The sequence below is a fragment of the Peromyscus eremicus genome, chromosome 16_21 (genome assembly GCF_949786415.1).
Source record: "Peromyscus eremicus chromosome 16_21, PerEre_H2_v1, whole genome shotgun sequence".
Taxonomy (NCBI): Eukaryota; Metazoa; Chordata; class Mammalia; order Rodentia; family Cricetidae; genus Peromyscus; species Peromyscus eremicus.
In genome coordinates this window covers 51185131-51212874 of record NC_081432.1, presented here as the reverse complement: position 1 = coordinate 51212874, position 27744 = coordinate 51185131, and the positions used below count along the sequence as shown (strand labels likewise).

The 27744-nt window shown below is 41.9% G+C and overlaps 1 protein-coding gene across 2 annotated transcripts in view; it reads right to left on the bottom strand.

Annotated features, from left to right (window-relative positions):
• Positions 1–136: 136 nt before the first annotated feature.
• The window catches only part of LOC131926320 (glutathione S-transferase alpha-3), a 265294-nt gene continuing 237686 nt past the window's right edge, over positions 137–27744 (bottom strand). The window contains exons 1-7 of one of the 2 annotated variants that reach the window (XM_059281667.1): positions 18645–18771; positions 12158–12265; positions 6909–6960; positions 5815–5947; positions 4651–4792; positions 1892–2023; positions 137–511 (exon numbers count right to left, since the gene is read on the bottom strand). In XM_059281667.1, coding sequence (XP_059137650.1) covers positions 392–511; positions 1892–2023; positions 4651–4792; positions 5815–5947; positions 6909–6960; positions 12158–12244 — 666 coding nt within the window. In that variant the 5' untranslated portion in view covers positions 12245–12265; positions 18645–18771 and the 3' untranslated portion in view covers positions 137–391. Of the gene's footprint in view, positions 512–1891; positions 2024–4650; positions 4793–5814; positions 5948–6908; positions 6961–12157; positions 12268–18644; positions 18772–27744 lie in introns of those variants that run through there. The other variant, XM_059281668.1, reaches the window with a different exon arrangement.

The following is a 27744-nucleotide window of genomic DNA, read 5'->3' as shown; positions in this document are numbered from 1 at the left end:
TACTAGGTGAGAAAGGGCACGATCCATTAGGAAAGATTATGTTTGCATGAGCCAGTGCTTGACAGGAAGTTTTCTACTTACCTCTGTTTGACAAGCTACAACAGCTATTTCATGACAATATTTGAATACTCCAGAGTCTAGGAAACTTGTTCTGTTTTATTGAAATTCAAGGGAATATCCCAGGAAGTGACCATGATTTCAATTTTGACTACAACCAAATAGCATTCCACAAATCCACATAGGTCATGACTACTTGAATTAATGCACAAACCTTAGAAAAGCTGTAAGCCTCACCCTAAGCAGGATCAACATTTAATCAAAACACTTCACTGTTGCAAAGCTTTAGAAAAAGGTTGGTCTTGTGGCTGCTGTTCATCCATATCTGCCTCACTTAACTGAAAATCTTCATTGCTGATTCTACGCATTTCTCATCCTCAAAAGGCTTCCTCTGGCTGCCAGGCTGGAGAAACTTCTTCACAGTGGGAAGGTTGCTGACTCTGGTTCTCAGTGCCTGCAACAAACAAACCAGAGCCTCAGAGAGCAGCTGAAGAGAGAGCTTTGCTTCTGCAGCCCTGCAGCCCCGTCAGTCAAAAAACCAACCAATCCCCTCCATCAGCAGCAGGGTGGAGGCTGGAGGCAGACACCCAGAGAGAATGAACTTGAGAGGGAAAAAATGGAGCTTTCCCCCGGTATATCTTAAAGATTCATTCTGTTCAAGTTGTTCCCATCTTCTTCTCTGGACTTTAGTCCTGCAGACTCATCATTTCTCTAGAGTTTAAGGACAAACAGTTTGTTTCTCAGATGTTGATATGCAGACACACCCAAACAGACAAAATGAAGATCTGGGACAATGGAGTCAGAAATAGTGGTAGAAAATAGACAAGGAAACCTCGGTCCGGTCACAACCAACCTTCACACTGGGAAAGACAAGTGGGAATTGCAGAGTCTGGCAGTATAGCCCAGTGGTACAGCACTGCCTGGTGTATGCGAGGGTTAGTCACTAGGACACACAAAACAAAGACAAATCATAGGATCAGGAGGGTTGAGGAATGGCTCAGTGGGCAAAATGCCGGCTATGCAAGCATGAGGGTGTGAGTTAGGATCCCCAAACCCACATAAAGGCAAGTACAACAGTATGTGTCTTTGCCTCAGCGCTGTGGTGCAGAGGGTGGAGAAGACAGCCCTGAAATTCACTGGTCAGCCAGCCTAGCTGAATAGATGAGCTCCAGGCTCAGTGACAGACTGCACTCAAAGAGAAGATGGAGAGTGATCCAGGAAGGCATCCTATGTATACCTCTGGGTTCCATATGCATAAGCACATTCGTACACACCCATATGAATACATGCTCATCTCTCTCTCTCTCTCTCTCTCTCTCTCTCTCTCTCTCTCTCTCTCTCTCTCTCTCACACACACACACACACACACACACACACACACAAACACACACACACACACACAAACACATACACACACAGTGGGAGTTATTGGATTGGGGAAATATGTCTGTGAAGGAGGCCACCATAGAGAGAAGTACAATGTTTGATAATGGAGAAGCTTGAAAAGACCTCTCCAGATAGGATCACTGTCAAGGACAGTGTCAAGGCTACAACAGTGATAAAGAGAATCTCATGAAAATCAGGATCAAATCCAAGGTGGAACGGTGTATGGGGGCGAAAAAGTGAAGCCTTGAACTCTTTCCACTGTACAAGACAAAACATCCTTCTTGAGATAGCATATGTCTTAGACCTAGGGTCTAAAATCTCATTTTGTAGGTATAGCTGGGGGCAAGGAGTAGCTATGAAGGCAGGAAGAAACTAAAAGTTGGGTTAAAATATTGGATCCCATGAGGTAAGATATGAGCTGCCCTTCAGAGAGCTTGGAATAGAGCACCTTCAGCAGAGGGAAGTTGGCCATAATGCTGGGGTCCAGCTCTTCCACATGGTAGAGAAGTTCAACCAGGTAAACATCAGCCCTGCTCAGCCTGTTGCCAACCAGATAATCTTGTCCATGGCTCTTCAACACCTGAGGGGTTCAAGATGTTAGTCAGATCTTGAAGACAACAGCCATCAGACTGGGGCCTCTTGACTTTTTCTGAGGCTCTCAAATCAAATTTCCCTTCTGCTGCCTTTTCGGGTGTGTATGGAGCCCCACATCTTGCTCTCTGCCCTGACTCATGATAAAGTCAAGAAGCAGATCTCTGCCCATCATTTTGTCATCTGTCCTTCACTGCTTTTCATACATGTGTGACACTCCCAGCTCCAGCCACACTATTTCTTCCTGACATCCCTCCCCCCCACAACACACTAAAGGTGTGAAGCTCTAACATTGAGGGTGTTGCCTCACTCTACTCTGTAGCTTCTTAGTGAGAAGTGGCTTCACCTGTGTGAAGACATCCTTCACACTGAGTAGACTGCTTCAGTGGTTACATTCCTCCTCATTCTGCTCTCCCAGTGCCCTCATATCTATGGCATCAAGAGTGAGCTTGATTGTCATCTCCTCTGCAACACTGACTCGGGCTCTTTATACTATGGCAGCCTCTGCAGTGTCAAGGTAACAAAGGGTTAACTGCATGTCTGTCTCCAATTAATTTTGGAATGCTAGAAAAAAATCACTGTGGTGGAAAGAAGAACGTGTAGGTGGGGGAGGGGAGGAATGGACACCTACAACAAAGCCAGCACCACAGGATGCTGGATTTGCCATCACGTAGACGATACCCATGTGTTCTTTAATCTAACTAACCTACCTTCCCTTCTTTCTTTTTCTTTTCTTCCTTCCTTTCTTTCTTTCTTTCTTTCTTTCTTTCTTTCTTTCTTTCTTTCTTTCTTTCTTTCTTTCTTTCTTTCTTTCTATTTTGGAGACAGGGTTTCATGTAGCCCAGGCTGGCCTCAAACTCACTGTGCACTTAGCCTAGTCTTGAACTGATCCTTTGGCTTCTTTGTCTTGAGCACCCGGCTTACTGGCTTGCATCACCATACCTATCTAAACCTTTGTAGATGAATGATAGTTTTTATAAAAAATATTGGAGTAACATGTAATATTTGCTAAAATAATCCTTCAATGTTAAAGTCATGAAGAATAAAGAAGAAAAACGTCGTAACACTGCCAATTAAATATAATATGTTATCAAATACTTACCAGATTATGTATACATATAGAAATATGAATGACTGCTTGGTAAAAGAACAAAATGACACTGTAATTTATGTAGTTAACAGATATTCAAGAGGCTCTTTGGTTTCACCGTACAGGTGACAAACTGTAATGAACAGAGAGCATCTCTTCATGGGATAAATCCTAATCTGTAAGCATCCCAAGGGCCAAGAGGGAGAGTCTGTGGATATGAGCATTTATATTATTCTGTACCCTGGATCTGACACACAGCAATGAATTAGTATTTGTTGAATAAAGGAAGAATAATCTAATGCTAAGTAAGTTTTTACACAACAAATGGGAACAATATGAGCTTTTTGCTAAAATAACTCAGCATTATTGAAACCTGAAGAATACAGGGGAAACGCCCAGGGTCAGTGAAGTGATCGGAAGCCAAACGGTTCTTCCTTTAACTGCAAGGCTCCTGCCTCAGTGGCATGCTTAGACATTTCTTTTTTGTTCAGTTTGGCCTAGTAGTGTCTGATTCTGAAACCCAGCCTCTTCATTTGTAAATGGAACTCTAAGTAGGATGGTACACATACAACAAACAGATGTACATATGTATATGAAAATAGAACTTTATTCCCTTGTTCTTGTGCACGTTTTTCTTCACATCTCCTCACTGTCTCTTCCCTTTCATGCCTCTGACAATATTGTGTAGATACTCTGAGTCCATCCTGAAACAGTGTAATACTCTCCTGATGGAGACCTGTTTCAGGCTTCCCTAGACTTGGGGGTAGAATGTTTCCTGATGTGTTACTCTCATTTTGATGCTCTTGAGCCAAAAGATTACAGTGTCCTATTCAATCATGTCCAGCCTTTAGTATGGCTCAGATTTTTATACACCCCAAGTTCTAATTGTGACTGTGAAATCTGTCTGAAAAAATTCTGTAATGAGTCACAGAAAAACAATTTTTTTTGGGGGGGGGAACACAGTATTTGTTATAACTATGTCAATGGCTCTTTACATTTGACCTTTACACGATGCCTTGAGTGTTTGGGTGCTGAATTAACAATAATGAAGTCCGTTCTGGAAGTGAAGACCAAGAGCCCAAGAACACCTAGGCCCTTTTCCTCCTGGCTCTGTTGTGACTGATGGTTTGTATCTCCCACAAATTAGGATGATAAGAACTCCAGCCCACAACATGATGCTGTTAGTAAGTAGGACCCTTGAGAGGGGAAGAGATTCTACAGTTTAAGGTCTCATGAATGGCATTCCTCCTCCCAACAAGGGGGCACCAGAGAGTTCTCACCCCCATCTGCCATTGAAGACACAGACAGAAAGCAGGCATACATGAACCAAGGCGTAAGTCTGGCCAGACACCAATGCAGTGTCTTGATTTATACTTCATAGCACCCAGCACAGTGAGAAATAAGTGTCTGAGGTTTAATCCACACAGTGCTTGGCATTTTTGTTGCTGCAATGTTAGCTGCTCAGATGCCCCCTGAGGACTCATAGGCCCTCTGAGCACTCTAAAGGTCAAACAGCGTGCACTCACCTTCTCATAGGCAGGGAAGTAACGGTTCCTTGCTTTGTCCTTGATCTTGGCAAGGTTTCCCTCTTTCTCCTCTCGGGGAACATAAGGTTGATGGAGAACTAATTCATCCAGATCCATCAGACCTTCAGTATACATGTCAATGCTGAAAAACAGACAAGCATTCTGCCAAAGCCCTCTTGCCTCACATTTTATAGTTGAAAATCATAAAAGGCAGTGGTCGAATAGTTAATCTCTCATGGGGCTATGGAGGCAGTAATAACAGATTTTTTACTTATTGATTAGCAATTCTTTGGGATTTTTTTTTTTTGAGACAGAATCTCTCTATAGCTCTGGCTGGCTTTAAACTCACAGGGATTCTCCTGTCTTTGCCACTGAATTTGCTGGGATAAAGGTAAATGCTACCACCTCCAGTGACATTCCTTTTCGAATGACCTAAAGGGCTAGCAAGAAATGTTCCTTTCTTCACCCATTCTTCTGTTAACATTTGACTCATTTCCTACTTTTTGAACATAATACATCTATGAACATCCTGTGAACATTATTCCCGAGGATGTATTTTTATTTCTCTTGTGTGTTTGTCTGGTAGTGGAACTGCTGGGTTATTGGTGACTTGATGTTTAACTTTTTGAGAAAAACCCCACAGTTCCACAGAGATTTAGTTTGAATGGGGTGGTTCTATCAGGAAAGAGAAAACCTCATGATCAGTCTTGACACCCCCAAGAATCCTCTAGTTCCCACAAAAAGCCTCATGCAACCCTGGTGTCTCTGTACCAGACTCTATGAGCCACAATCAGCCTGACTGTATGCAGATTTACATGGCAACCTAGGGTCACGGCTGCAATTGTCAGAACTGGAAGATCAGCTCTTTGGGGCCTTCTCTTTACTGACAGTCAAAGCTGTCCACGTCTTTTCCTTTCTCTGAAGCTATTGGCTGGAATGTTGCTTCTGAAGACCAAACAAAGGGAAACCGGACCCCACCCTCTCCTGTTCTACATGAGATATCCCTAACCTCTCATATTCTTCCCTCAATCCCATAGTACTCTACTTAGCTGATGTCAGTGTATGTATGCCAAAGTACCCAGGCTCATTGTGTTCATGTCCTTTTCCATCATTCTGTTCACTCAAGATAGGACCTAAATATTTCCCAGAGTAAGTATATCATACATGGCTCTCTCCTTCATGTCCTTCCCATAGAGGTTGTATTTGGAGGCGATGTAGTTGAGAATGGCTCTGGTCTGCACCAGCTTCATTCCATCAATCTCTACCATGGGCACTTGCTGGAACATCAAACTCCCATCTATTGGACAAAACAAAGAGAATAAGATGTAATAAGAATAATATGGGCATATGTAATACAACACACACACATATATGTATATATTACATATATTCAATCCACGGTCAGACACATTCAAAACAAAAAGTATTTGATAAAATGACAGAAAATTTAAAAACAACTGATTACTTGATAACTAAATTTTCAGTGGAATAACATTTAATTTTTTTCTGTTTTTAGTGTCCTCTAAGTTCTACCATTTTATCTTATTGACATTTTTATTTAAGATTCACAATACTTCTGTAGCACAGGTGTGACGGTGTGTTTAACTATGTTCGTGTATATTTTAGGAAGAAGTTGAAAGAGGTATAATTGTATTATTAGCTGGTACCCTTAAAATAAAAAAGAAGCTCTCAAAGTCTCTGTCTGTTCATGGCATCAAGACAAGATCATAAATGTGCTTCTGTGTGGGTTTCCTGTGTGTTTTTCACTAACAGCAAGGGTCAGTATGTGCTGAGTAGGCCCAGAGACCCTCACCCATAGGTGTGGACCCTCCCCCTTTTCTCTCTCATCCTCCCTCATAGTATTCCATACAATCAACACACCCTTCCTGTTAATCCTATAATGAAGTATCACTAGGGAATTAGTTTGTAAAACCTGATAGAACTCAAGGTAAGTGGCTGACATATTTGCTGCTGGCATCCAGTGAATTGTATGTGGATGGGAGTTTGTGTGGGAACCCACACAACATGCAACAAGCATGGGAAGCAGAGACAGGACATTCACGGGGTTTTGGGGATGGTTTCAGCAAATACAGAGAGAGTTTCAGCCCTTTTAACTGAGCTCTTCACCAGATCTGCTCACAGAGACCCATGACTTAAAATTTACCGCCCTTTCATCAATGAACACTACACAGGTAATGTCTAATGTTTAAAGCTTCCACTAGAAACCCTCTCAGGAACATTTAGATCTTTGTTCTCACCGTTTCTTAGCCTTGCCAAGTCATCCCGAGTTTTCAGAAATTTTTCTTCAAACTAGAATACAGAAAGAATAAACAAGTCTTTATTAATCAATTTCATTGCGTTCCAGGCTTTTCACTTTGATGACTCCTGTCTGCAGATAATATGAGAGAAGGAAGACATATTTTAATTTGGCAAGTACACAGGTGAACTAATCATGGCTTGTGGGAATTGAGAGCTGATCTTTTAAGAAAGGAGCTGTGGTCACAGCACATTGCTTCTCTTTCTTGCAGTTGACATCATTTTTCCCAGCACTTTACCTATGTTGATGATTAAGTCATAGGTTACAGGAATGCCAGTGGAAGGAAAATGCTGGTCTTTTCTTCGGGCTACCATTTATAATATTCCAGCCTACTCCCCATAAGATCAGAAGGAAGACGTCTGTGTACCCAGCATGGAAGATGGCATAGGCCAGTGCCCAACATCTGCCAATAGGTATCATCTGTAATGACTTTAAACACAATGATCTGTAATTATTTTTAAAACACAACATTGGAACCATTACAGAGGTAGGTTAAAGTCAAGTGGTGGAATCTTAACTCTAGGCCCCTGATGCTATTTGATAAAATGCTCAGCCCTTCCATTGGTGGAGAATCTGCTTTTTTTTAGGTCTGACACAGAGGTGGACAAAGAATGGCTCTTTAGGGAGCTAAAGAGTGCCCAAGATAAATTGGAATTAGCCTCTGGGTCTATGACATGCCAAACTCTCCATAGTTTTAATCAGCCTCTGCAGGCTTAGCTTCTTTGTAGGAATTCTTATTCATGGGTTCTTTTTGATATCATCCTTTTAGTTCTTAAATATAGGTTAAATTGGTCTTATATTTATGAATAAATGTACTTCTCCCTGAATCCATATCCAATAATTTAAATATTTTCTTGAAATTGCAAAGTTCAGCCAAAAGTCCATAAAAAAACAATGTCTTTCCATCTGTCTGACGCAGTAGCAGAGCAGGAGAGACCCTGAGTAGCAATAGGGCAGGGTTTTTATAGGGGATAAAGCAAGGGGGGCCTTGGGGTCCACAGACTACATAGGAACAGACTCAAGATTGATGTACCTCCCAACCAGAGATACCGTCCCTTGGTTAGCTTGCAACTGCAGGAAAACTATTATCTCTTTCAGTGGTTGCTGTGGTTATTACATTTTTTCTTTATCATGAGGCTACTAGTGTGGGAGCCACAGAGGTTTCCTAGTGAGATCTAAGCTTGCTTTACCAGCAAGGCTACATAAAAGAATGATTGGACTATGGGCCTGGGTACTAGGTGTTCGGAAGGGTCTACACTTGGTTGTATCTGGCAAGGGGGAGGTCTTTTGCCTCACCCCTTAGCATTGTTAAAAAAAAAAAAAAGCCCTTTTGAATAAAGTTCTGGGCCAGTGGATAAGGATTCAGGCCCTCCCGAGGCTATCCTGTGTTTCTATCTGTTTCTCTCCCCTCTATATTTCTATCTAAATCTTGTATCCCTTTCTCCTCAAGAGTACCCAGGTAAAGGTGGGGGCAGGTCCCCCACATGCTAGCTGTAACTTTTAATTGGCTTCTTCTACCATATGCAGACATGTGGTGGGGTTTTTCTGGACTAGAGCTAGGCCCAAGGTCAGGGGCTCAAGGGCACACTGTGTTGTGCCAGGGGCCTACATCCTGTTGGATCTTTTCTGAAGCCTCTCATGGCTGCAGGATTGCCATGGTAGGGGTCTGAAAAAGGGCCTGGGTTCCTCAATCAAGGCCTGTGACTCTTGTTGACATGCTTGTGGCCGTATCTCAGGCTAGCTGTGAGATGGTACAGTCAATCCCTTAACACGGGAAAGACTTCATTTGCTTATTTGTAAAGTTGGAGGAAGTGTATTCTTCTTTAAAATAATAATGGAATGTTTTCAAAACGCTCAGTACATCAATTTCCCCACAGAAAGCAAGTATAGTTAAGTAATACAGTGGTGTTATTTTCAGTGACTTTCCCACTTTCCTGGAGTTCCTGGTTGTAAGATGCCAGGATTTCCAGGTTATCTAGTATGCTCCAAAGATCAGTTTCTTGTGGATCTATATGATCACCTGGTCTCACATCCAGGGACCCAGCAGGGTGGGCAAGGCGGGATGGGACTGGAGTGTGATGCTGATGCTGAGGCTGCTGATGATAGATGGGGCTATAATGATCACCGTTTGTACACAGTAGGTCTGAGCCAGAGGATCCAGGTGACTTGTTCTCAGCAGGCTCCTCAGTCATGCTGAGAGGCAGGAGAGGAAGCTGTATCACTGCCTCATGCTCTTCCTGCATGAACTCACTCTGCCCAGAAGCTCCGGACTCTTGACACACAAGGTCGGCATCTGGTTGCTTGGGAAAACTGACTGCTCATTTTTTGTAAAGAAAACAGTCTGTGATGGGTTTACAATTTTTCTTGTTTCTTCATTAAATTGAAACAGAATTAGGCCATATAATCAATACATTCACAAAATGATTGTGAAAGGGGACTAATCTGAGGCTTTGGTAAACATTTTGCTACAAAGCTGAGGAGGCCATGGAAGCCCAGCTGGAAGATGGGACCCCATATTGTACCCTCCCTTTCTGACCACTGCCTCCTAGGGACTAGATCTCTTGGCAGTTTCCATGACTTCCTTTTCAGAAAACCTGTCACCCAGTTGTGGGCTCCCTCTGGCCTAAACTGAGAATTTTTTTGTCCTTGTGACAGTTCTAGAAAGCAGTGTTCAATTGAATCACAGAGATCCATACTGGATTCCTGCTCCAACAGTTGGAAAAATTGCCTTTTAACCCTGCATAAAACTGGATTCCATGTCATATATATTATATTTATATATATTATATATATTTATATATATTATATATAATATATAATATATATTTATATATATTATATAATATATATATTATATATATAAAATGAAAATTCTGCAGATGAAGCTGTGTCTGGTTTGAACAAAAACTCCTGGAGGGAGTCTACTCTACATCTGTGGAGATTGATGGATAGATTGGAATTTCTGCATTGGAAAGAGACTGGAATTCTGTTAAGTAAGTCCAGAGTCTAATTACTTTATCTTGGGCTAGTTTTAGCCTTGTGGAACAGCCATTCTTTGCCCCGCCTTGTATTTGAACTAACATCTTGTGATAATAAATAAAAACCTTTTAGAAGCTATTGACTAAGAACTAACATCTTGTGATTAATAAATAGAAACCTCTTGGACACTATTGATTTAGCAGAACACTAGCTTCCACCAATCCAAGAGGTAAGAATGTCATTGGAGACTCTCTTAGGCCTTTAGAATAGCTCTCTTCATCTCCTTGTCCCTGACTCTCTGGTGTACCCACTGATGAATTTTAAACTTCCTTAGATTTATGACTTTCTTTGTTCTGTAAAACTATAAAAACCCTGCGAAACTACTTTCATCTTTGTGATGGTTTGAATAGGTATGTCCCCATGGACTCATGTGTTTGAATGCTTGGCCTATAGGGTAAGGCACCATTAGGAGGTGTGGCCTTACTGAAGTAGGCGTGGTCTTGTTGGAGAAAATGTGTCACTGTGGGGGCAGGGTTTGAGGTCTCATATGCTCAAGGTACATCCAATGTGGTAGACATTGCACTTCCTGTTCCCTGCAGATCAAGATGAAGAACTTCTTAGCTCCTTCTCCAGCACCATGTCTGCCTGCATGCTGCCATGTCCCACCATGATGATAATGGACTAAATTCTGAAACTGTAAGCCGGCCCTAATTAAATGTTTTCTTTTATTAGAGTTGCTGTGGTCATGGTGTCACTTCATAGCAAGAGAAGTCCTAACTAAGACAATCTTGGAACATGAAATTTAGAGTAACCTAAATCGGTGTTCCCTGGGCAATGGTCACTCATCTTGATTCTAGAATAAACTACCTCTTATTCCTTTTAAGATGAGAACTGTGGTTTTTATGTTGACAATATGCTTCCCAGAGGCTAGCACTGCATCTGTCTTTTTTTGCCCTGTATCCAGAGGACCCAGCAAACAACCGGACAGCTCTAGATAATACGAATGAACGTGTTTCATGATTAACAGAAGGTTTGTTCTGTGTCTCCTGCCCACCCCTCCTCTGGAGCATGTATTTTCATTGTAATTACATTCATTTTTCTAAGCATGTATGCTTCAATCCTTTTATTGTTACCATGTTGGATATGTATACAAGTAAACAGAAAATTATGTTCCTCACTGTTCCCCTCACTTTCAATAATTATCAAATAAAGGCAACAGGCTTTCATCTACACCTCTTCTTTTGTGATCACTTGAAGGAAATCTCAAATTTCATGTTCACTCACACCCTCTATAACAATGTCTGAGTCAACAGCAAACTGTTAGTGCAAAGGCGGTCCCATAGGTTATAACAGAATTTCAGAATTATTACTGCACGGTGACTACATAGATTAAAAAGAGGCTGGAGGAGCAGAACTGTTGTGGGACATTTAGGAAGATTCACAGGAACATTCCTTTAAACTTGAAAACATGGATCTCAACATGGAACAATCTTTCATTTGCAGAGAGGAAAATCATGCTCCATTATCTGCTCTCAGGGATGTCAAGCAAAGTCATGACAGGGTGACATCTCCTCAGATATGCTTCAGGCAGATGCCACAGTTGCTCTAGATTACAAGAAGACATTGTTCTCATAGAGGACAACAATTCATGCTTATCACTGTCCCAGGACTTTCCAGTTGGACAAGATCTGGAGGAGGAGAATGGTGACACTAATGAGTCATACCACCATCGGGCTGAGGCTAATGGGTGTGTTCAAGCTTTGTGTGTACAGATTTTGATAAATTACTTACACTTATTTTAATGTTTTTGAAGATTTATTTTTATCCCCTTTCTCCTTTCTGGTGTGTGTAGTGTGTGTGTGTGTGTGTGTGTGTGTGATGAGTACAGGGAGGCTAGTAGAAGACATAGATCTGGACTTGGAGTTACAGATAGTTGTCAGTTGCCTGAAGTTGGGTTCTGGGAATTGAACTCAGGTCCTCTGGAAGTGTAGCAAGTGCTCTTAACCACTGAGCAATTTTTCCAGCCCTTCTTTCAATGTTAATGATTGCTAATGAAAACAATAATTTATTAGGATAAATCTGTGGGTCGCTAAATAGTTAGCAATTTTTATTTTAGGTCATTTAGTAAGACACTTTGACGGCTCCTGTGAGAAAAATGTTTGATAAAATCAATTTCACGTTCAACTTAAAATGACTCAAGTCAAAACCTACCTCCACTCCAGCTGCAGCCAAGAGCCACCGGATAGGCTCCATCCTGCCCCGGCCGTCGAAGTAGTGAAGGACCGGCTTCCCCGCCATAGCAGCAAATGCTTGGTTTTTCTAAACAGGAATGAAACACACCGGCTGTTAAAAGTCTGTCCTGTGAGGGTGTTTGGACAGCAGCCACTACACTGAAGAAGGCTGGCTTCCTTATGCCAGTGTTGGAGACATTCCAGTATTATGTTCCTCGATCCAAATTGTTACCTATCAAGAACCACCTTCAGATTTCACCAAACCAGTTTAGCATCTCCATTGGTTAAAATGTGACTTTTTAAACAAAAACTGGTTCATCGGTTAGAGTGGAGGATAAAAATGTGTGGGACGTAATGGGAAAACAGAGTACCAGCAAACTACAGTTTATTGTAGACCTCTAATGGTCCTACCCACTACACCCCACTCTCTTTTTCTCTCTTTCCTTCCCCTCCTCTCATCTACCTCCTCCTTCCCGTCTCCATGAAGGTCTAACCCAGGGCTTTTCATATGCTTGGGAAGCTCTGTATCCTTGAGCTACAGCCCCAGCCCAGATCTCTTCTAACACATTGCCTGTGTAAAATAGTCACATGACCACATGAACTGGCTATTTCTCCATTTTTCAGTTAAGGAAACTGGCTATCAAATAACTTTGAGGCATGGTTCACAAACACAGCAAACCAGTGAAAGATGCAAAAAAATCACACGAGGAATAAAAACAAGAAGGATCTGTATCCTTATGCGTGAAGTCTTATAACTGATCGTATCAAACCCAGAGGACATGGCCAGCAGCATGACCAGGGCAGCAGGCACTGTTCAGCCCTTGGGCTGTTAGGCTGTGTTTGATCAAAAGCAGAGGTCGGGCATCAAAGGGTCTGGTGCACCAAACGGAGAGTGTGCTGAGAATAACTCAGCTGCCCTCTAAAACAGTCATATCTGCCCACGACATAGAATGCCAATTCCTTGCCTCTTTGGAATGCGATTTTCTATCTTTGTGTCTGCATTTCTATGTGAAATCAAGGAAAGGAGGTGTTGCTAAATTCATTTTACAGAATACACAGCCACGTTCAGGGGTGTCCATGTCTGCCGCACTGGGTACCCTCATCAGTTCATCTTCATTTTATCCCAATAAAAAGATCACCTACTGAGACTTATAAAATTTCTTTCCAGTGTACAGCTGTAGAGACAGAGGTTTCTAGAGGAGCCTGCCCAAGATGAAGCGTCGTTCCAGTGTTCACTCTTCTGTTCAAAACCAAGGTCTAGGTTGTATTAGTTGTGGTATTAGTTTCAAAATATTGTGGGAATCTCTAGGTGGGTTATGGAATCCACTTTTTTAATGAAATAGAAAAGGATAGGAAGTGTCACAGTGCAGAAAGGGTTAAGGATATGGATGTGTTTTCAGTTCAGTGTGTGTACCTTGTATGTGTGGACATATGTACGTGTGTATGCTCAGTCGGTCATTGTGAATGATCCTGCTGAGTCCATTAAGGAAATTTGATGCTCCCCATCTCAGGGTGCTTGGAGATAGAACACAGCAAAGAACCAGAGATAAAATGCAGTGGGTCCTGGGGTATATGGAGCCAGCGAGGTCATGAGAGTAAGCTAAATACCCAGGAGTCACTGAGACCAGAGGCTCCAGCGCTGGACTTGGGGAAACTCCCTTCCCCCACAGACCCAAAGACTGTTATAAAACATTACATTTCTTTTTGGAAAGTTTTGATGTTGTGCAGTTTGAAACAATCTCCTTGTCTTTACCAACAGATGTATTTTTTAAATTATGTGCACTTGGATTTAAAATAGCAAACTACTTTAAATTGCATCATTTAAGATGTAGCGCTCCTAAGCTCCAACCTTTACATTATAAAATCTGTTGGAAATGTGACCACTCCGTCCTTTTTACTATTTAGAATGTGAGTATTGCATGTTCTTATTAGGGGGATAATTCAGCAGAATGAAAGGGAGAGTAAAGTTCACTTGGCTTCAGGTGTTTGTTTGTTGGGGACACAGAGCCAAGTGATTCAAATCTGCTCACTAATTCTTTTATCATTGATAGAGGATCGAGTTCCACAGTATTTCATCATAATGCTCCTCACTCTAACGTTCTCCAGTTTCCAAACAAGAGCCTTCCAAAGGTCGATTCACGGCCAGGACAAAGAGTATCACACAGCCTCACAAAGTCCACAGAATGACAGCGAGAGAGACTCAATGACTTGATGGGGTCTCAACATGTTCCTGAGTCACAGTCAGTTCCCAGGAGTAACTGCCCTGTCTACAACCACCGTGGGAACAGCTCATGGTGCTCGACTTACAGAGGGTCATCAAGTTCAGTGAGAAACACTACACTCCCACTCTCATAGCATTTGATTACTGATTTTCCCCTGGTGCAGGTCAGGGATTCTCCACTCCATCCTGGAGCCCTCCCTGAGCTCCATATTGCTCCCCTGAGGACCTACTGCCCATTTCCCAGAGTCCTTCAGCCTAGTCAAGGTTGAAGAAGGAATGAGGGAGCCTCTATTCATGAATGCCCTTCTATGAGCAGCTTTTCAGGAACTCCAGGGAAAGAAAATTTCATCAAGGTTTTCAGTGCTTTACTTTAAAGACTTAAGGAACTCAGTGTGATGAGGACAACATAGCTTTATTTGTTCCAGTAAGAAAACTGGCTTCTGTGTGTGGTGGTACATGACTGTAATCCCAGTATGTGGATGCTGAGGCAGGAGGATAAAGAGTTTGAGGCTAAGTTGAGCTGTATGCATATATATATATATATATATATATATATATATATATATATATATATCAGATATTGACTCAAAATAACAACAACAAAACAGAATACAAGCAAGCAAAAAGAATGTGAAGAAAAAATGTCAAAAGAAATGGGATTCTTAAAAAAAAAAAAAAAGGACAAATCTATAGTGACTCCAGTAGTAAAGTAAATTCACATCTCTGGTGAATCCTAACATCTAGTTCAGAGTACTACACTCTTAAGAGGTAGAAGGAAGTCTTACACATAAGTCCTTCCATTTAGAGACATGTGGACCCAATAGATTACTGAATCTGAGTCTCAACTTCCCTTCTGACTATAGAGACAGTTACACCTGCCTACCTTCAGGGACCAAAGAGCAACACAATGTATCAATACATATAACATTCATAATAGAAACATAGCACAAGCACGTTCACCATTGCCCTAGTTCCTAGGAGACGAGCATGTGTTGGAACATCAGCCACCCCATCTAGAGCAATTGCAATGCATCAGGGATGATCGTTGTCTGATTTGGTCCTTTCCCTGTAAGGTTTTACAGGAATTCATGGGCCTCCTGCAAAGCTGGCAGAGCAGCATGTGCTCAACAGTAACTTCACATCATCTGTCTCTAGGAACCTCCACCTGTGATCCTGATTCAGATGGATAAGCAAGTGAGAACCATAGGAGAAGGCAAGTCATCTAAGACAATGAAGATGCTATCCCTTCTGCACTGGGGTTGGGGTGCTACTTGCCAGAAAGAACAGATTTTGGAAGTCTGAGATGTCTGCCTTCCTCCCTTCAAATCAGGACCACATCTCACACAAACACTACTGTGCAGCATCTTGCCACCTTGCTCCTCTATAACATCTATTCAATATCCTTTTCCACAGATTTATTTCCTGTGAATTGTTAGGCCTGATTACTTTGACACCTGGACTTTCAGCCCCTTTCCCTCCAGTGGTAACATTTGTTCCAAGGCATTGTTGACTTCCACATTCTAACGACCTGTGCATTCTAGCTAACTGCCAAATGCTCCAGTGTTTGTCCTTCCCATTCATACTTCTCAAGTGTTAGCCCTTGAAAAGTCAGCTCCTTGACTGATCCTCAGCCAGAGCTTAGGCTGCTTCCCCAGTGCTGAGGCTAGGGACTCATTGTACTGTCACAGCCTGAGGGTAGGGGATATACATATGAAATACTGTACACTCTTGGGTTGTAGAGGTCATGAATCTCTCTCAATATACTAAAATGGAGAGGGAAGCTCTTCACAGGAAGGGTAAGCCAGTCAAAACGGGCAGTGTTATGTAGCTATTTCCTCTGAATTAAAAGATAGTCGTGTAGACAGAAGAGCTAAGCTTATGTTTGAGTCTAAGGAAGCTAAGGAAACCTAAGAGGCTCAGGAAGATCATAAAAGCCACAAGATTCACAAGGTCCCTCCCCAGGGTGATAAAAGTAGTGAACAATTGCTGGGAAAGGATTGTCCACTGGACCTTCCTACAATCCAGGCAGGAAGCTCTAGGAGGCAGATTTGAGTCATTACCTATGCCTTTGAATTGATGCGCTCCTGTAATTAACTTCAGTAAAGTCCTTAGTTCCCAAAGTTAGATGTGGATGAAATAGTTGCCTTCGTTTGTCAATGATGCCCTTTCTGGGGTGAGTGATACTTATTCAGGTCTCCCCAGGAAAGGCCACACAACTGACAGTCGTGCTGAGGTTGGGGAACTCTGTCTGTCCTGCCATTCCTCTGCTGTGCCAGGAGATGCCTGAATCCTACAGAGGGGATGTCACTGGTGATCTGCTTAATTACTGCAAAGACTAGATGACAATCTACCACTCCTGACATGGAAAATGACTTGCTTCTACAGCAGTAAATCTCAGTCTGGATTTTCCCAGCCTACATAGTTCTAGGACATTGTTGCTGGCGGTGGAAGATGTGGCTCAAGGCTGCCTGCTGTAGCAGCTGGAGTTTTACTCAGAGACTCTGCTCACTGGAAGCTGGGATACTCGGACTCATGCCCCAGGGAAGAATATCAGGGTATGTCAGCAGAAAGCAATGTTGGAGTTCATGAGGAAAAGGCCTGCCTTCCACTCAAGGCTCAGGGACCTTCTGTGTGTGCAGGTCCAGTAGAAGAGCAGGTAGAAAGAGCCTACAAGCTGGAGAATGGGGAGGGGTGCTGTGAAGTGCAGTCCTCCTCCATGACATGGCTGCTGCCTACTTGAACCCATTGCCACCATAGTTACCTATGCACAAAATCAATGCAGCTAAAAACTCCAGTGTGAGAGAGAAGAGCTTCCCTGTGCTCCACCCCTGCTTGAAGAGCTATTGGGGGCTGACAGCTGCTGAGGCAGGAGAGTCACTTCTCTTTGGGGGATCACCTTTGGTAGGTTGATCATGACCCAGTGGATGATTCCACATCCTTGTGTATTTGGGCAAAACTAATTGGACTCAGTGGGTAGCAAAGCAAGAGGAGGAAGTTGGGAGGGAGGTGTGTTGAGAGGGGAGGCAGATGGACATGGAAGGAGGGAGGGAGAGAGGGAGTGGGGATTGGATATGGCCAAGATACCCTGTACATATGTTGAAAATAAACTGAAAAAAATCACTGCCAAAAAAATGGTTTTAGTATAGATTTAATTAGAGAGAGGGAGGAGGGAGGAGGGGACTGAGAGCGGGAAGGAGGGAGGAAGGGAGGGAGATAGGGAGAGACATGGAGAGAGAGAGGAAGGGGAGAGTACAGGGAGGAAGAGGACTATTTGGGGGAAGGAAGGAGACTAGAAGAAGAGGGGGCAAGAGAGGGCAACAGGGATAAAGAGGGTCAAAATATAATGATATACTTGACTGCAAGTATCTGGATGAACTCAATTACTTTATACAGTGAGTTTACACTCAATATTTCTGAAAAAGAAAAGAATAGTTGTGTAAACCCAAGTGTTTGTATGGGCAGAAAGAGGGAGAGAGTAAGAGAGAGGGCTGTATTAACAATAGCTGTCCAACATAGTTGTGTTAAATATGTCGTTACTACGACCTAAAGGATTAAAAGGTTAGGCAACATGTGTAGGTATGCTTATTTTTACCCAAAGCGTTTCCCCATAATCAACTAGATTGTACATGGTTTTTGAGGCATATTGCTCTGATATATGGTTTATGAGGCATTTTTTCACTGGATTATAGGCAGATAAGACAGACTACAAGTCAAAAACGGTTAATGATCAACGCAGATGTTTTGATTGCAAACACAATTCATTATCATAATCAAAATCTCAGCCAGCAGAGGTGAGGAGTTCGTTTTTCTTCCTCATCTCTTTAATTCTCCTTGTCCTTACGTCTTGCCTCCACCTCACAATTCACAGCCGCACATTGGTTTCCTCTCTAGAGAAAGCCACTCTAGAATCACTACCACACTCTCTTCCCTGGACATAATTCCAGTGTGTCCGGGCTGTCACCCCTTCTCTCTCCTCCTTAGAAAGTTAATTTTTCTCTTACAATTCTCGCACCCCAATTTTTCAAACCCTTCATTTTTACATCTCTGTAACAGTGTATCCAGCAGAAATGGAATTAACAATTCTTAGACTGCTCTGAGTACACCAAGTGTTCATAATGTGAGTATAAAACATATGTTTTCTTGTGCTGAAGTATTTTCTAGGTGCCAAAGTGTGTGTGTGTGTGTGTGTGTGTGTGTGTGTGTGTGTGTGTGTGTGTTAGGAAAATTGATTTGATATAGCACTTACCTTTTTAAAAAGCTGTTCCCTCTAAAAAGCTCCACAACAAGTAAGAGTTCCTGATGTTTTATAACTATTTGTTAATTTGAATAAGCCCTTCCCAGGCAAGGGCAGACAATCCAATAAGAGAAAAGCTGCTCCCACACTGCCCAGAGGCCAGAAGTACTCACCAGAGATTAGAAGGAAAATGCAAAGTCATGCCTGTGTTGCTAAAATTTTGGTTAATATGTTACCTCTTCAGTGCTGCCAGTGGAAAACTTGAAGAACAGAATTCCGACAGATTTAACTCTGTGTGTCAGTGAGGATGGACTTTCACAAGAAACTCCCTGTGAGGTTTCCATGAGTGGCAGGCAAGGGCTAAAATAAGCAGGAAATCTCTGTTTAGCTAAGCTGGGAGGTGCTGTAAAGAGCCAGCTATTGGCACTAGGGAGTATTTCTGTTGAATGGGCCACCAGGTAAGGTACAGAGCAAACAGCTGAGTTTCAGATAATAGTGATTATTAATATGAGTATGTCCCCAATATTGTGGGAATGTGCTTATGCTAAAAAGAGATGTTTTCTTTGAAATTCACATTGACATGGGTGTCCTGGATTTTACCTTCTCACCAATAGGCCTTTGGATGTGGTTTGTGATCGATTCTTCTACTTTCAGCTACTAATGCGTTTTCTCAATAACGGTGCCTTGGGTTATTTTCACATTATGTGTTTAATGTGCTTCTCCCATGGGCTTTTGTGTGTGTCAAGTCCCTATAAATGGGCATAAAATGTGACCGTAGTACCAACTCATTCAATTAATTTAGAATGTTTACAATAATGAAATAATATACCCAACCACAAATTATCCATCATTCTCATTCAGCAATTGCCATGTTTTGTCCACTATACTGTAGAGTAAGTTAAGTTTATAATGTGTCTCTCTCAAAAGATAGGCCCATGTCTAAATTCCAGGATCTTATAAATATGAATTGAAATTGAAAAACATTCTTTACAGATGTACTTAATCTGTGGAACTCAAGATGAAGCCATCTTGAATAATCCACATAAAACTTTCAATCTGGTGGCAGGTGCCTCCATAGGAGCAGAAACAGATGTGAACACAGTGAGCTGGTGAAGAAAACATCTCAGTGGCATTTTCCACAGACGTCTTTCTTCAGTTCATTTCACGGGGATGGACATTTTGTATGCAGGTGTAGTGGGTAGCCATTCCAGCTTTGATCTGGAAGTTCCAACCTCCATTGAGACTTCAGCAACTGTCACGCCTACAAGGCGGGGCCAAGGGAGGCGCCTGGGGACCTGAGATCTGGATTGGCGGACACTCTCTCCGTTCCAAGACCCTGGATGGTGGAGGTGGACAAAGCAGAGCTCCAGAGAACACCGCTGGCCTGTGATACACCTTCCCCAGACCCCGCGACCTACCTATCCCTTAATTTGTAAGTTACGCCATTAAATAAATCCCCTTTTAACTACGTGGAGTGGCCTTTATAATTTCACCAATATGCAGGTATTTCTGTGCACCTCCTGCATCCTTGGTACCCACATTGGTGAGAAGATGTCATCAGATCTCCCTGGAATGGAGTTTGGATGATTGTGAACAGTAATGTGGATGCTGGGAATCCAACTCAGGTCCATGGAAGAGCAGCCAGTGCTCTGACACTGAAGCATCTCTCCAGCATCCACAAAGACACTTTTAAGACATTCATTTCCAGTAATTCTTGCTTAGGTGTTATACATTAGGCTCATACATTTATGGGTTTATACAGTACAGGGAATGACAATGTTTCATGTTCTAATTCACAGTGATCTCTAAGTAGATACAGTGAAAACATAGAACATGTGGATGGAAGTGATGACAGAAATGTTAAGATCTAACTGCAGCCACCATGGTCAGTTCTAACACAGAAAGAAAAAAAACCGGGGTGGGGGGTGGGGTTGGGAGGGTGAAGGCATGTGTATGGAGAAGTTCTATGCAGACAACAACAGTGTAGCCCCCAGTAACAGCCTGGACTGAGAGATGGAGAGGGGATGGATACGGAGAGCAAGACAAAGTCCAATCTGGAAGGTGTGAGGTCAGGAAATCCGTCTGTGTTCTCATCCATACACCATTGTAGTAACTAAAGGGAGTTCTTCTGCATAAATATGTATATATCACATATACGTTAGCCTCTTTTTTCATTTATCTAAAACTTCTTATTTTTGCTGAGGCATATTTTAAGCCTTTGTACCTTAACATTTTCCTTCTGGGAGTTTTTTTTTTTAAAGTTCATCAAACATTATACATTTTTAAGTCATAATGACTGGGTGGGTATTTAGCACATTTGTGATGTAGATAAACCACCCCTTCTATGCAGGTCCAGAACAGTTTCCCTGACTTTTCCAGTTCAGTTGTTACTTTCTCTTCCCAACAGTCTCCAGGGGTTCTCGACTCTGACATTTCATGTAAACAGAATGCAATTCATGACTGCTCTGACTTCTTCCACTTAGCATAATCATCTCAAGATTCCTCCACTGTTGCAACATGTATCAGTGCATCATTTTTTCCTATGGCCAAATAATATGTACCACATACATGCCATTTTTAACTGCACCAGTGTGCCTCTCTAAAACATTGTGGTGATTTTATAAACAACCACGGTTGATTCTCACACTTCTGTAAGTAGAATGGTTCTTTCTTTTCTTTCTTTAACAGACCATGGAATGGAACTCAGTGAATTATACATACTAACCAAGTGCTCTACCGCTGAACAGAGTCCACAGCCCCCAAACAGTAATAATTGGGTAATGCCATTAAATATTTATTCATTAATTATAGTTGTAATTCCAGAAAAAAATATGCATAAATTGTTTTACGCTTTGTTTAAATCACATTTAAATAAAAATCTCAAGTTCTAATAAGTCTCCTCATGTAGTTTTAATGTATATATTCTTTGATATGTATTGATGTAATCATCAGATTAAATATATTTATGTATATCTTCAAAACTGAAATTTTTATTTAAGGCATAATTCTAGAAATATATTGCAGCAAAATTGCCTTCCCATTGATATAAGTGTTAGGTAGGGTCACATTTAGGACTAAGTTAAGCTGTCCCAATCAGATTCTATCTCTAACACGGTACAGTCAAGAGTGACCAGATGCAATTCATTCTGCCTGTCAGAGCAACAGTCTCTCGATTTGCTTGTGCACACATAAATACATGTATCAGTGAACCAAACCATGAGAGCATAAATGCATGTCACGAGGGATGGTTAAGAGGTATCAACTCTCCCGAAGCACTGTGTGTCTTCTTTCTGGAAGGTTCAGAGGAATTTCTGAAATGCCTTCTTGGTACGAATCTATTGGGAGCCACTCTGAGATTTTATCAAACAGTCTCATGAATCCGTGGGATGAGATACGATTGTCTTCGGCTGGTTCTCAGGTCAGAGATTACAGAAATAATGAATATAAGAGGGTTAGTGTGATGAGAAAGAACTGAAGAAGCAATACTTACTTTAACTCGTAGTGATCCCAACTCCAGTGCTAGCCGATGACTTCTGGTGTTTCTCATGGTCTATGTAAAAGTCCAATGAACTGTAGGCATGCATCACTAAAGATCAGGACAGTTGCTGAAAAATATGCCTTTTCTCCATCATTTGAACATCGTAGAGTATGCTTCTGAAACCTAGATGGAGGAGGTCAGGTATTAGGCAGCGCCTCTTGATATGTAAAATGGAGATGTAGTTAACTGAAGATGTGTGAGGTAAGCCCTTTTTTAATACAAGAATTATGCTTTAAATAATAATGAACAGTATATTATAGCAAATACACAAACCAAACCAGTTGCTTACTGTCTTTATCAAATGTTAGGAATTGGGGCTGCCAAGATAGCTCAGCAGTTAAGAGCACATTTTGCTCCTACAGAGCACCTGAGTTTGGTTCCCAGTACCTATGTGGGGCAGCTTGAGACCACCTACAACTCTAGCTCAAGGAGCATCTGACAGCTTGGATCCCTGCAGGCTCCTGCACTCATATATACATACCCCATATACAGAGATACATACATATATATGATTGCACATAATTAAAAAAATCAATCTTTTAAAAAGCATTTGGGGGACTGCAAATGACTCAGCAATTAAGAGCATTTGTTGCTCTTCCAGCAGATGGATTCAAGTTCAGTGCCCAGCACCCACACGACAACTCATGATTGTCTGTAACTCTAATTCCAGAGGATCTGATACCCTCTTCTGGCCTCTGTGGGTAGCAGACATAGATGCAGCACTCAGACATACAAGTAGGCAAAACACTCACACACATAATTCGAAAGAAACCTTTTATAATAAAAGAGTTAGGGATTGTACATAATTTCATACTCTTGTTTTTATAGAAAGGTTGTGGGTCTGTTTACACTAAAATCACCACAAATCTGGCCCAGTGTGCTGTATTTTGATTTACAATGGCTACGTTGTATTAGCTGATAGAAAACATTCATCTCCACCCTAATCATACAGTACCACTGCCAATTATGAGGCTCATCATTGGTTGAAATGTGCTCATGTGCAGGACCACAGTTGTTGCTACTTCTGTCTTATAGTTGATGAAACCGTGTAAAGAGAGGTAAAAGCCAAGTCTACCCTTACACATGCTCAGTTATGCATGTGAATATTGACATGCAGAGTGCAGGAGTAAAATAAGGGCAGATTTGGGACACACAAGACTGTCAGGAGCGATTGTCAGGAGCTATTGTGAGCCATGACACAATTACAGCTCATAGCAATTGATAATTCAGATGCCAACCCACTAGAGGAATCATTCTCTGATGGGAAACCCTGTCAGCAAAGCTTATAGATCACTGACTCTGAAAACTGTTGCTTTCATCTGTAATTCCACTTGTGCAATAACTGCTATGATATCTCCCCACCACCATGCATTTTCAAGTTATATTACGTGTAATCTCATGATTATATCTCAATCTGGTGGGCACACCAGTTTTTAATGCAGGATTTTAGGTTCAGTAGACTAACTACTTTTAGGTCCTGCGATTCAGGTGATTAACAGGAAAAGGCTGTTCCCTGATTAACCATGTCTGGATATTATTAATCACACTTAAGAAATGTAATATAGCACATACATAATTTGCCTCTTTCTTAGATCTCTCATTGGTTTAGTTTTGTCCCTTGTAACCCTTGTAGCTATCCCTTTAAGAGATAAGCCACAACTTTTTACTACTGCAGCTGACTAAGCTTTTGCCTAGTGTGACTCTTATCATATCTGCAAAGAATGCTTGTCCCTGAGACTTTGCCTTGTAGCTGTAGCTTTTTTTATTACTAACAAGTTGCTAATGAATATATATATTCATACAATGAAGAGCATTTGCGTGTGTGTGTGTGTGTGTGTGTGTGTGTGTGTGTGTGTGTGTGTGTGAAATTATTATAGAAATCTTATATTTCCCTAGTCTTGGGAAGCATTTCTCTTCTGGAACCCTGGGTAGAGGCTGGGAGCTGCGCTCTCGGACCCTGGGAACCATTGAGGGGACCCTGCAGTGAGAACCTTTGAGGGGACCCTGCAGTGAGAGGCTCTCACCCATGGCAAGTATGAGGAAGAAGCATACTCTTCTCTCCTTGGCTGTTAAGCCATATCTAGGTCAAAGCAGACCTCAGACTCGGCTAAATGTAGTTCAAAGTTGCAACTCTTTACCTAGTTTCTAATTTCCTGCTCCTACAGGAAATCTGTGTTATGTCCCTGGAGGGTGTATTTTGCTTTGGGATTTAGGAAAGGGGATGTTCCTGCATTCACTTACACTTAACAGCAGAGCAGATGAATGGGATGGGGATAACATTGGCTAAGCATCAGTCACACGCTGGTCAAATTCATGAATCTGCCTTCATTTTACCCCAGAAAAATCAGTGAAGGTAATGACTAGACTAATAAGGGGGCTGCACTAGCAATTCAAACTATAAAAGGAGAGGAGTGGAAAGTGCAGGTAATGATTAGGGCAGTATTTCTCAACCTGTGGGTCATGACCCCTTTGCAATTGCTTATCAAATATTTGGAGTTCACATATCAGATATGCCGTATATCAGATATTTACATTACAATCCATAACAGCAGAAAACTACACTTATGAAGTAACAAAGGAAATAATTGTATGGTTGGGAGTCACCACAACATGAGGAACTGTATTAAAGGGTCACAGCATTAGGAAGTTTGAGAACCACTGGACTAGGGCAAGGGTGAGCATATGGTTTTCTGAATCGATAGAAAATGAGACCAAGAGAGACTGAAGGCAGGGGTCTCACCTATGTTCTTCGTTCATGGTGACTGTGCAGGAGTGATGCTCCTCTCCACAGGTGAGGTGTCATGTGCATTCTGTTGATTTGTTTGGCTTAAAGACTTGTTCATACTTAGGAAGCAGAAGTCTAACTTGATGTATGATGAGATTGCATCGTACCCTTGCACACAGTCTCCAGCCACCCATCCTCAAGTCAAACACACTTATCTTGTGATGGGAGGTCCTCTGCTTTCTGCCTGTGGCTTCTTTCTCTGTCTACAACACACACCACCTATGCTGGGGGCCAGAGCACTCTGATCTTTTTGCTTCAGGCTTCTGTCTGTTATACACTACAACCAACCAAAGGTGGGAAGATCTTCAATATTAGTTTTAGAATGTTTTTATTCTGTGTGTTTGAGTGTCCTGTATGCATGTCTGTGTGTCTTTTGTGTACCTGGTGAGCAGGGAGGCCAGAAGAGGGTACTGGATCCTGCAGCAACTGGAGATACAGATCTTTGTGGCCACATGGGGTTCTGGGTCCTCTGGAAGGGCAGCCACTGATCATACTGACTAGCTGTCTCTCGAACCCCTACAAAACTAGTTTTTCTAGATTAAAAAACAACAACAACAACTGTACTTTAGTTTTTTGGTGTGTTATACAAGTGAATGTGTGCATACAGGCCTGTTGTGTGGACTTTGTAAGGATAGGAACATGTTGATTAAGTTCAGTCAACATCTGATAGATGCTGTTCTGCCTTAGCAATGTGGAAAACGGGACAGAGCAAAGACCTAGACAATGAAATTCAGTGGCTCCAGTGACACTTGTGGCTTGAATAGAAACACAAGGACTTATTGGAAGCAGCATTCTCAAGGCCTGGACTCAGCTACAGATGGTTACATAATTCCCCAGAGTGTTACATAATGTCCCAAAGTACAAACTGTGCCTAGAGACATCCAGAAATTTTCTTGTGTGGAGCTCTAATTTTTTATGATTGTCCAATTTCTTTTTTATGCATTTAATTCATTCTTTGAAAATTGTATACATGTGTATAATGCATTCTGTCTGCTCTCATTCATTCCATCCTCATCCTCTTCCCGTCCTCTCCTCCCAAAACTCCATCTCCTCCTCCCACAAGTCCATTTCCACCCTGATGCCTTTTTGTTTAGTTTTGTGACCCACTGGCTTTAACTGGGACCAGCAGTGTGGCTATGGGTTTGGAGTTGTCCATTGGAACCTGGTGTGCTCACCATTATGGGTCTCATACATAACTGAAGACAAATTCCCCTCCTCCAGAATCCATCTGTTGCTAATAGTTCAGTCTGTAAGTCCCTTCCCAAAGTCGAGGTTAGCTGTTGACAGGCCCAACTGTGTGCCAGCCCAGTGCAAGCAACTGCGAGTGCTGTGAGATCATGTTTCCAGTGCATTTTTTAAAGAAATGTGTTTCCACATAACCAGGGGGGATTTCTGAAAAGAAAGATGCATGATCATGTTTTAAGTATCTGTACTTTTAAATGTGTGATTAGAAGTTTAGTGTTTTTTAAGAAGACATTTAGAAGTATACTTTGCTTGTTTGTCTTGTGACTGGATATTCTGTACACTGTGCTGGAGGCTCTACACTGTTTTTTCTGGCCAGAGAAATGAAACGGCAATTGATGTGTGCCACACAATGAAGCTTCTCTGACCACATCTGAGAGCAGCACTAACCTAAGGCATTTCACAGAACAGTAGCAGCTTCTGTCACCAGGACCTACTCTCCACAGCCATATGCTTGTGACCAGGTTTCACATGAATTCTCTCTTTTAGAGTGGGCCTCGAATACAATCAGAGTGCTATTGGTTACCTGTCGTATAACAGTCCTATCACTACTGCAGAGTGGGCACATTCTTGCCCGACACATCACACAGGTTATTCAGCATGCAGAGTCCACGGCGGGGTAAAACTCTTTGATTCCTCTTGCCGTACCTCAGTCTACACAGCACTATAGAGCTAGTCAGAAAGGAGGAAGCTTCCAGCTCACTTCCACCTTGATTTCCTATGCCCGCAGTCCAAACATGAGGTGTCTTCAGAAATGGTATCTTAACATCTAGTTCTAGCAGGCAACCAAGAGCAGTGGCAATAGAGTTTATTACTTTGCAGGTCTCAGAGGCCTCCCTGACCAGGAACTCCTAGGGAGATATCCTACCTCTGGGCATTAGGATTTTTAATAACCTATGGCTTCTGGGATCTACATAATTCACCTGTGCAGGGTACCTCCATTTATACTCAAAATGAATTATATATTTTTAATCATCTTACAAATCAGTCAGTTTCCATATAACTCAGGGATGTTGGGAAGTGGTGTGGAAAGCCGAGAAAACCCGTGCTGAGCTTGTGAAAGGCTGTCCCTCTTGGATCCTCAGTTCACTAGGATGTTCTGATTGTTTTATAAAAAAACTGGATCATTTGAATAACTCCTCCCTACCAAAGGAGGCAGAGCCCAGTCAGGGAAAAGCCACTCCCAGAGATTTCAGGGGGTCACAAATTTACATACATTAGAAGAGGGATGTCAGGTATTTCCATAAACAATGGGTTTAAATATTCCTTTTCTAAATTTCAGGTTGGTTGTCTTGGCCAAATTATAGGGGAATGGATTTTTGAAGAAATCTCCTGTTACATTTCTATGAATCAGATGTGTGAACCCAGCAAGTGGAGAATAAGAGCATACAGGAAGCCGATGTCCTGTTGTAAAAATTTCCATATAAGACCATATCTTAGTTCTGTGGACTATTGTGTGATAAAATACCCTGACAGAAGCAACTTTAAGAGAGAAGCTGTTTGTTCAGCTCACAATTTTAGGTTACACTCCATCACCGTGAGGAAGT